Below are 11,254 nucleotides of genomic sequence, written 5' to 3'. Positions count from 1 at the left end.
GCATATCTCAGAGGATTACATATGACAAAGTGATCAAAGGCCGTTATCACAAGGATAGCTGAGTGCATCATACAACCCATGTGAATGAAGAACATCTGAGTGAGGCAACCACCCACAGAAATCCCTTTGAAATTGAACCAAATATACACAGTGCATTCAGCATAATGGAGGTAGATGTGTTGATGTTTGTGAGTGCCAGCATGCAGAGCAGCAGGTACATTGGCTTGTGCAGGGTCTGCTCTTTACCGACAACAATCACAAGCGTGAAATTTCCCAACAGGCCAATAATGTAAAGCACAAAGAAAGGGATGGAAATCCAGATGTGTGGAGCTTCCATACTGGGGATCCCCATTCAAATAAGTGTTGAAGGGTCAGAGGTGGTGATGTTGAAAGCTGTCATGAGGTGGTTGATATGTTAAATTAGCTTCAGAAATGCTCAAGGTGCCTGTAAAGGGAGAGAAGCACAGTGAGAAAGGTTATACACTTTATTAAAATGGTTTGGCAAATATTTTATAGTAATTTACAATCCAGAAAGGGGGATGAGCAGTGAGGTGGCAACATGTATAGATGGCACCACATTATTTTGGTCATAGTCAACTCCAGAGAAGTTCTCAGAGGGAGCTAACCAGGCCAGGTGAATGGTCAGCATGATGTCAGATGAAGTTCGATGTGGTGTATTCCCATTGGAGGCAAAAACTTGAATTGTTCAAACACCAAAAATGTTCTAATCTAACGGTATGAACTCAGGGCAGGGTCCTGGGCAGCATGGTACACAGCTCTGTGAAACCCTGTTCAAAGTGCAAACATGGAGAGAGAAAAAGAAAAACATTTGGATCCAGGAGGAGTGGGATGGGGAATCATACAGAAAATTCAATACCATCAGAACTGGCAGTTGATGTTTCACCCTCCTGTGGACCCTTCTCACCCAGGATATAACAGAGCTAGAGAGTTTCATGGAAGGGCAATGAGAATGATCAAGGGCCTGGGGAAACTCTCAAATGGAGAGAGGTTGAAAAGACTGGGATTGTTACCTTATGTCACAAATATAAAGGGAAGGGTAAACACCTTTAAATCCCTCCTGGCCAGAGGAAAAAAAAAACCTTTCATTTGTAAAGGGTTAAGAAGCTAAGACAACCTTGCTGGCACCTGACCAAAATGACCAATGAGGAGACAAGATACTTTCAAAGCTGGAGCTGGGGCGGGGGGGACACAAAGGGTTCTCTCTGTCTGTGTGTTGCTTTTGCCGGGACCAGAGCAGGAATGCGGGTCAGAACTCCTGTAAAAAGTCAGTAAGCAATCTAGTTAGATATGAGTTAGATTCTGTTTTGTTTAAATGGCTGATAAAATAAGTTGTGCTGAATGGAATGTATATTCCTGTTTTTGTGTCTTTTTGTAACTTAAGGTTTTGCCTAGAGGGATTCTCTGTGTTTTGAATCTGATTACCCTATAAGGTATTTACCATCCTGATTTTACAGAGGTGATTCTTTTACTTTTTCTTCAATTAAAATTCTTCTTTTAAGAACCTGATTGCTTTTTCATCATTCTTAAGATCCAAGGGTTTGGGTCTGTGTTCACCTATGCAAATTGGTGAGGATTTTTATCAAGCCTTCCCCAGGATAGGGGGTTTAGGGCTTGGGGGGTTTTTGGGTGGAAAGACATTTCCAGGTGGGCTCTTTCCCTGTTATTTTTGTTAGACGCTTGGTGGTGCCAGCAATAAAGTCCAGGGACAAAAGGTAAAATAGTTTGTACCTTGAGGGAGTTTCAACCTAAGCTGGTAAAAATAAGCTTAGGGGGTTTTCATGCAGGTCCCTACATCTGTACCCTAGAGTTCAGAGTGGGGAAGGAACGTTGACACCTTACAAGGAGATGAATTAGACGGGTCATGAGAAAAGTATATAAATTACCTACTGGTAGAGAATTGATCAAGAATTTGTTCTCCCTGTCTCATAACACAAGAAGATCAAGGGGACATTGAATTAAACTGAAACGTGGCAAATTCAAAACATATAAAAAAGAATTCTTTCTGCACTCAATGCCTAATTAGACTGAGGAACTCCATACTACATGAGGTAGTTGAGGCCACAAGCTAATCAAGATGTTAAGTGAAAAGTATAAGCAGAGTCCCTTCTCATGTCTGAATACTGATGAAGTTTCCAGATCAAATGAAAATTACGGGACTGTAGATAATGAACAGGACAGGTCACTGATTCAGAGAAATCTCAATTGGTTGTTAAACTTGGTTTAATCAATCAATGTGTGTTCCTATATAGCCATGTAGACATCTACATATAGGAACAAAGAATGTAGGCGATGTTTACATGATGGGGCACTCTCATGGGAAGTGCAATGACTCTGAACAAGATTCGGGGGCTTGAAGTTATAATTAGCTAAACATGAGCTCCCACTTTGAATTGGTGGCCAAAAGAGCTACTGTGATCCTTGGATGATATCCAGGGGAATCTCAAAGAGAGATAGAAAAGTTACTTTACCTCTGTATTTGGCATTGGTGGGAATGCAACTGGAATCCTGTGCCCAGTTCTGGTGTCCATGATTAAAAATGGATGTTGGTACATTGAAGAGGTTCAGAGAAGAGTCACAAGAATTAGTAAAAGATTAGAAAACCTGCCTTATAGTGACAGACTCAAAGATCTCAATCTATTTAGTTTAAAAAAGGTGGTTATGAGGTGACTTGAAAATAGTCTATAAGTACCTACATGATGAACAGATACTTAATAATAGACTTTTCGGCCTATCATACAGAGGTGTAATGTGATCCTTTGGCTGAACTTGAAGATAAAATGTGAGGAGGACAATGCACACCTGTGGTAACCAACCTGAGATCCCCCCAGCCAGACACTTCACTTAAAGGCCTACTGGGTTTAGATTAAAACATAAAATAAATTGTATTAACTAAAAAGATAGATTTTAAGGGATTATAAGGGATTGCAAACAGATCCAAGCAGATTTCCAAGCAAATAAACAAAAGTGGAAACTAATACAAACACACGAGTTAGAATGACTATGAATTAGCAGTTTCTTACCCTGCTTGATAATTCAAGCAGGCCAGTAGATTCAAACGCCACAAGCTGCATGTGCTTTGCAGTGTGGGTTTCTCAGGTTTCCATACACAAACTAGAAATCCCTTTAGTCTAGGTCCAGCACTTTCCCCAGTTCAGTCTTTTTCCTCAGATGTTTTGAGGCATCCTCTTGTGTGGGGAATTAAAAACCACAGATGATGTCACTCCCTGCCTTATATAGCTTTAGCATATGGCAGGAACCATTTGTTTCAAAACTTGGTTCTCAGATCACTTTGTTGGAAAAATACAGAGTCCCCGAGATGGAGTCCAGATTTATGTGGCCTTGTAACATGCAGTTGTAGAGTCATAATGTAATCCACAAACCTCCTGGGTGTGGTGTTCTCTCCCATCTAGTGGCACCGAGCCCACCTAGAGAGCGAGAGAGAGAGAGAAATGAATCTGCTCTACAGCCTGAGCTAAAAGTGCTTCAAAATGGATTCCTTGAGGACCTACTCCATCATTTTTCCAGGGATTGCGGTGAGGCTGGCCGGTCTGTAGTTCCCCAGAACTGCTATTGTGCTATCGTGGGTTGTGCTATTGTGTGTCCGAAGTAGTAGTGTGGGGCTTCTCCACTCACTGTGTGATTCCTTCACCAATACAAGGACCACCACACTGAACAAGGGTACAGCCACGGTGTTTCCCTACTCTGACGCCCTGGGGTCATTTCAGTGTGTTGGTATTTTAGGTAGATGTGCCCTGCTGGGGTGAGAACACAGCGGTAAAGGAATCAAACAACTACTCCATGTGGGTATTATATTTGGACTACAGTCCGTCCCCCATGCTTGTGTCACAGGTGCCTGGGGGCCTAATTCTTTCTTGGGAGAATATGAATGTTACAGGTTGTCACCCCTGGGGTGCAGTCTGGGTGCGCTGGGAACTGCTGTACCCCTCTAACCACCCAGCTGGGTTGGCCCTTTTTCACACTTCTTTGCTGGTGATTCAGCCTCTCCAGGCCCTGGTATCACCCAACTTGACAGCAGATGATTCCAGACACTCAAAAGGCATTTTCTGAGGGCTTACCTAAGCCACCCAAGTAAAAACAGCAGACATCGGGGGTTAGAGGGCTTTCCCTTCACCCTCTCCCCTGGATCTTGTCATGAAGACAGAAAGCAGGAGACCAGAAGTATGAAATACAGGCAATGCAATCTTTGTTCGAGTTAGTTCCCAGCAAGCATGTGTACCATAAATCGGACACCTTGTTTCCCAGAGTCCCAGCCTCCCCTGTCCTTAGCATTACACTAATAAATGTATCTGGCCAGGCAGAAACCACACAGACAGTGTTTTTGTTCTTTGTTCACACTCATTGGCATAATAATAGCTAGATATAAGAGTATAAAATTTGAAATGGGCAAACAAGACACAAAGTTCTATCTGAGGCAAAACTACAGGCCTGAATCCTACATGATCACTAGCACTCCTAACACTCCTCCCCCCTTTTTTTCTTTCTTTTTCTTGGACCCTCCAGCCCAGGTGTCCCGGGAAAAAGGTGGAATGTGTCGATACTCCATTGTGCCCCTGCCCCTGCGTGGTACGATGCTCTGCAGCTTCCCTTGTACAGGCATACCACAAGGATTCCAATTAGTGTTCAGACTTCCCATAGCAATGGGCTTGAGATGGTTGGGGCTGGGTTGTCCATTACACTGTGGTGGAGGGCCTGCATTGCTTTATGTGTTCTCATTAGTGGTTGTGCATTATGGGTCTGTGCCCCCCTTAACCACATTGCATGATTAGTATACATTGCAATAGGCCTACAGCCAAAATGCTACACAGTAGCAATGAGGGTCCTGACCGTTGTAATACTGTCCAGCATTTGGGCCCCCACCAGAAGCACGGCTTCTCCTCCTTGGAGAGCGTTCAGATTCTTTTAACACCATTCTGGAGAATATATTGTAAATGTGTCCACAGAGAACGGGGGTATTGTCCAAACCAGCTCCATGACTTGGTACGGAACCGGGTAGTACAGGTTGTACCTCTTTAATCCGGACTTCCCTAGTCCGGCAACATCCGTTTTCTGGTATCCTTTGCGACCCTGTGGGTGTTCCGGGGCTGGAGGACTTATGGGGAAAAGCCGGCAGACCTGTCCTTAGCAACTCCTCCCCTGCCCTCCCAGGGCTTCTGGAGTGCCGCATGCAGCCTTCAAGCTCAGGGAGGGAGCGGGAGGTGCGGGGACTGGGGGTGCTCAGAGGAAGAAGCGGGGCAGCTGTGGAGCCCCATGGCCCAGGGACCAGGAGCACAGCCCGGTGGGCGGGAGCACCCCTGCCCCCAGATACCATTGCCAGCCACGGGGCTCTGCAGCTGCCCTGCTTCTTCTCCCAAACGCTACCCTGTTCCCGCTCTGTCAATGCCGGCCACTCTGCTGCCAGTGCCGCGGAGACCCGCAGCCGGCAGCAGCAGAGGGGCCGGCTTTGACCAGACCTCTCCTTGTCCTGCAAATTCCCTGGTTCGGGACTGGTCAGGTCCCGAAGGGGCTGGACGAGCGAGGTAGAAACTGTATGCACTGGTTCAATTGTTCACAGAAATGAGTTCCACAGATCCATTTATGCACCATAGTGCCAATGACAGCGTGTAGATGTGTGTGATTTGTCCAGACCCTGGTGCAACTCTATCCCCAAGTGTAATATTACAGAACTGTGTACATTCCCAAAACAAAACTCCATACCCCATACACATTACAACTATTTGACCCCTTCTTGCAACAAACCATTGGGTCTGCTCCTCCATGGCCATTGGGGAGGGACACATTCAAATATTTACCTTGGACAAGCAATTATTTAACTTAATTTGTGACCAATTTACTCCATTCTTTCCTCCCCATCTATTAAACCATTAAGATTGTTGTTTCTCCCCATTTATGTATGTACTGTAGAATCATAGAATATCAGGGTTGGAAGGGACCTCAGGAGGTCATCTAGTCCAACCTCCTGCTCAAAGCAGAATCAATCCCCAACTAAATCATCCCAGCCAGGGCTTTGTCAAGCCTGACCTTAAAAACTTCCAAGGAAGGAGATTCCACCACTTCCCTAGGTAATGCATTCTAGTGCTTCACCACCCTCCTAGTGAAAACATTTTTCTTAATATCCAACCTAAACTTCCCCCACTGCAACTTGAGACCATTACTCCTCGTTCTGTCATCTGCTGCCATTGATTCCTTGAGGACCTGCTCCATGATTTTGAAATTCTGTGCAATCACATCCGTTAACTCCTTTAGCACTCTTGGATGCAGCGCATCCGGCCCCATGGACTTCTGCTCCTCCAGCTTTTCTGAATAGTCCCGAACCACTTCTTTCTCCACAGAGGACTGGTCACCTCCTCCCCATGGTGTGCTGCCCAGTGCAGTAGTCTGGGAGCTGACCTTGTTCGTGAAGACAGAGGCAAAAAAAGCATTGAGTACATTAGCTTTTTCCACATCCTCTCTCACTAGGTTGCCTCCCTCATTCAGTAAGGGGCCCACACTTTACTTGACTTTCTTCTTGTTGCTAACATACCTGAAGAAACCCTTCTTGTTACTCTTAACATCTCTCGCTAGCTGCAACTCCAGGTGTGATTTGGCCTTCCTGATTACACTCCTGCATCCCCGAGCAATATTTTTATACTCCTCGCTGGTCATTTGTCCAATCTTCCACTTCTTGTAAGCTTCTTTTTTGTGCTTAAGATCAGCAAGGATTTCACTGTTAAGCCAAGCTGGTCACCTGCCATATTTACTATTCTTTCTACACATCAGAATGGTTTGTCCGTGTAACCTCAATAAGGATTCTTTAAAATACAGCCAGCTCTCCTGGACTCCTTTCCCCCTCATGTTATTCTCCCAGGGGATCCTGCCCATCAGTTCCCTGAGGGAGTCAAAGTCTGCTTTTCTAAAGTCCAGGGTCCGTATTCTGCTGCTCTCCTTTCTTCCCTGTGTCAGGATCCTGAACTCGACCATCTCATGGTCACTGTCTCCCAGGTTCCCATCCACTTTAGCTTCCCCCACTAATTCTTCCCAGTTTGTGAGCAGCAGGTCAAGAAGAGCTCTGCCCTAGTTGGTTCCTCCAGCACCTGCACCAGGAAATTGTCCCCTACACTTTCCAAAAACTTCCTGGATGGTCTGTGCACCGCTGTATAGCTCTCCCAGCAGATATCAGGGTGATTGAAGTCTCCCACGAGAACCAGGGCCTGTGATCTAGTAACTTCCGTGAGTTGCAGGAAGAAAGCCTCGTCCACCTCATCCCCCTCGTCCACCTCATTCCAATACAGTGGCTGGTTGCTCACCTGCTGTGGAGAAAGGGTGTCAGGAAAAATGACTCTCAAGATGTCTTTAGAGGACTGCTCCAAAGTACACTGTATTTGCAAATTTTTATATCTTCTACAAAACATATAGGTCATAGTGACCCCTACTCAATCATCACTTTTCCAAACTTTCAATAAAAGCATCTAGATCCAAGATTTTAATCTACTTATCTTCTTTCATTATCACTCATTTACTAGTCTGCCCACTCCTTCCATTCTGATGAGCAGAAACTGACAGCTAGATTTTGACCTTGAATTTAAAAACCTGCTTTCCAATTAACCCTTAGCTATGTGGTGTTTATTTTAGTAACTCATAATGGCTGGGTGCACATCATACAGTTGCTACTTGCTTGATCACATTCTGGGGTACACACCCCTCAGGGTAACAACGTTCAGTTCTCCAAAACACAGTTTCACAACGCTCAACAATAAGCTCTAGTAGGATGTCCTCATTTCCTGCAGCAGCTTTCTTCTATTAGTACTTTCCAATAGAAACATTTGGTTTGTCCTCCAGGCTTCCTAAAGTATTGGGCATGGAAAACTCAGGAACATTTTGTTACTGGATCATTGCACGTGTGATAAATAAGTTCAACACTGTAGTTTATTTCTTTTCTTTGGCTATCTGAATGTGCAGCTTTAGTTAGTCGAACTGATCAAGAATCATGTTCACACAGCGTGTAATAGAAGAACACCTTAAATTAGAAAGCTGCAGTATATTATCTTAGCATGGAAGTCATGGAAACGCCAAAAGACAGTCATGGAAGGTTGTAAGCAGTGCTTGGTGATGGAGTGATAAGACATTATGTGTGAGGAATTTCTCAGACTATGAAATTGTACAATTTTGAGCTCAGCCAAATTGGGAGAGAGCACCCTGGATTAACAAGGAGATATCTCTTCCCAATCTTCTCATACAGGTTTAAAGTCAGTGACCCCAGCGATCATCTTCTGCAGGTGTATTTGCTCATTTTGTCACGAAGCTCTTTGGTTTTGACCCCATAAATGATTGGGTTGAGCATGGGGGGGACGAGGAAGTGGAGGTTGGCTAAGATGATGTGAACGTGGGGAGCAATGCCCTGACCGAAGCGGTGTGTTACAGTGGAGAAGAGGAAGAAAGTACAAGACATCAGCATGACACAGATGTGGGCTGTGCAGGTGTTGAGTGCTTTCCGATGAGCTTTCTTGGAGGAGATTCTGAGGATGGCTCTGGTGATCAGACTATAGGAGAAGACAACGAGCCACAGGTCTAACCCTAAGACTACAAATGTGACCACCAAGCCATACGTCCTGTTGACTGTGATATCCCCACAGGACATCTTTGCCACAGCCATGTGCTCGCAGTAGGTATGGGGGATAATGTGGTTGGCACAGAATGGCTGCCTGCTCAGGAGCAGGGGCAGGGGCAGGACGAAGAGAACAGTTCTTATCAAACCCAAAAGCCCGAGGTTAGCTATTCGTGCGTTGGTGAGGATGGTGGCGTATCTCAGAGGTTTACATATGGCAATGTAGCGATCGAAGGCCATTGTCACGAGGATGGCTGACTGCATAACAGAAACTGCATGAAGGAAGAACATCTGGGTGAGGCAGCCACCCACAGTAATGCCTCTCAAATTGGACCAAAATATACACAGGGCTTTCGGCACGACTGAGGTAGACGTGGCAATGTCTGTGAGTGCCAACATGCAGAGCAGCAGGTACATCGGCTTGTGCAGGGTCTGCTCTTTGCCTACAACAAACAGAACCATGCAATTTCCCAACAGGCTGATAATGTAGAACATAGAGAAAGGAATGGATATCCACACATGAGCAGCTTCCAGGCCAGAGATGCCGGCAAGGATGAATGTTGAAGGGGCAGAGGGGGAGAGGTTGAAAGCTGCCATAAGGTGGTTGATGCGTCGATCAGGCTCCGAAATGCTCAACGTTCCTGTGAATCAAAAGAAACACAGTGAGGGTCTTTAAACACTTTATAACAAATAATTATTATGAATCTAGAAAGGGGGCTGAGCAGTGAGGTGCCAACATTTACAGATGGCACCAGATTATTTAGGTCATAGTCAAGTCCGAAGAACTCCACAGAAGGAGCTAATCAAGTCAGATGAATGGATGTCACAATGACAGATGAATTTCCATGTCAATAACTGCAACTTATATGCTCATTGGAGGGAAAATATTGAACTCCTCAAACACCTTAGAAGGTTCTAATTTAAATGTATGCACTCAGGACAGGGATCTGGGCATGAAGGTACAGAGCTCTGTGAAACTATGCTCACAGTGAAAGCATGGACAGAAACTAAGCAAAACATTCGGTTCCAGAAGAAATGGGATATGGAATCATACAGAAAATTCATTGCCATGAGATCTGTCAGTCAATGATTCTCCCTCCTATGGACTCCTCTGTGTAGTATTGGGCACCCTTCTCACACACAATATTGCAAAACTAGAGGTGTTCAGGCAAAGGCAACTAGAATGATCAAGGGCCCGGTGAAACTCATATGAAGAGAGGTTGAAAAGACTGGGGTTGTTACCTTACAAAGGAATCGAAGAAGAGGGGACATAGGAAAAGTTTATAAAATACTGACTGGTAGAGGGGAAATGGAGAATGTGTTCTCCCTGTCTCATATCAAAAGATCAAGAAGACATTCAATTAAACTGAAATGTGGCAAATTCAAAAGAGGTAAAAAAGAATGCTTTCTCCACTCAGTGCCTAATCAGACTGAGGAACTCCTTGCCACAAAAGATAATTCAGGCCATGAGCTAAGCAAGAATCGGGAAGGGTTTGGACATACACATGGATAGTGAAGCTATCCAGTTTCAATAACTACAGCTTAATGAATATTTTGGGAAGCCTAGGCCCACATATTTCAGGGGACAAGCTGATCTGTAGCTGTTAGGCATCAGGGTGATACAGTCAGGAAGGCCAAATCACCACCCACCACATGATCCTGCAGCTAGGTTTCTTACACCTTCTTGTACAGCCCCTGGAGCCGTCACTGTCAGAGAGAGAGGACACTGGACTGCATTGGAACACAGGTGTGACTCATGATTCAATTCCTTTGTTGGAAAGGAGCCAAGTTTTCCCCATGGAAACAGACATTTTCATGAAATAGCACCCAACAGAAAGGGCATGAAACTACAAGGATTTGGGTATTTAGGTATACAAGCCTGCACATCTGGGAGATCATAGAAAATGTGTACAGGTCACTGATTTAGAGCAATCTGGATTGGTTGGTAAACTAGGTCGAAGCAAACAATGTGCGTTCTAATATAGCTGTGTAGGTATCTACATCTAGGGACAAAGAATATAGGCGATGCTTACATGATGCTGGACTCTCGTGTAAAGTTCAGTGACTCTGAACATGATTTGGGGGTGTGAAGACATAATTATCTAAACTTAGCTCCCAGCGTGAGCCTGTGGCCAAAAGAGCCACTGTGATCCTTGGATGAAACCAGGGGAATCTCAGGGAGACTAGAGACGTTATTTTAACTCTGTATTTGGCACCGGCGCACCTGCTGTTGGAATCCTGTGTCCAGTTTGGTGTCCATGATTAAAGATGGATTTTGATACATTGAAGAGGGTCCAGAGAAGAGTCACAAGAATTATTAAAGGATTCAAAACCTGCCTTATACTGACAAACTCAAAGAGCTCAATCTATTTTGTTTAAGAAAGATGGTTAAGGGATGACTTGATAACAGTCTGTAAGTACCTACACAGGGAACAAATATTTAATAATAGGCTTTTCAGCCTCTGTACAGAGGAGTAATATGATCCAATAGCTGGAAGTTGAAGTTAAAGAAATTCAGACAGGGAATAAGGCGTACATTTTTAAATGGTGAGAGTAACCATTCGAACAATTTACCAAGAGTATGTGGATTCCCCATCACTGATAATTTAAAATCAATTTTGGATGTGACCC

The 11,254-nt window shown here is 44.6% G+C and overlaps 1 protein-coding gene across 1 annotated transcript; it reads right to left on the bottom strand.

Annotated features, from left to right (window-relative positions):
• Positions 1 to 8,281: 8,281 nt before the first annotated feature.
• Positions 8,282 to 9,220, bottom strand: LOC141977504 (olfactory receptor 52P1-like). The gene has a single exon (XM_074939054.1). The coding sequence runs from the start codon at positions 9,218 to 9,220 to the stop codon at positions 8,282 to 8,284; it is 939 nt and encodes a 312-aa protein (XP_074795155.1).
• Positions 9,221 to 11,254: the final 2,034 nt, after the last annotated feature.

This window comes from Natator depressus, chromosome 1, assembly GCF_965152275.1.
Source record: "Natator depressus isolate rNatDep1 chromosome 1, rNatDep2.hap1, whole genome shotgun sequence".
NCBI classification, from domain to species: Eukaryota; Metazoa; Chordata; order Testudines; family Cheloniidae; genus Natator; species Natator depressus.
The sequence above is the reverse complement of the archived record's forward strand: the minus strand, read 5'-3'. Positions and strand labels throughout refer to the sequence as shown.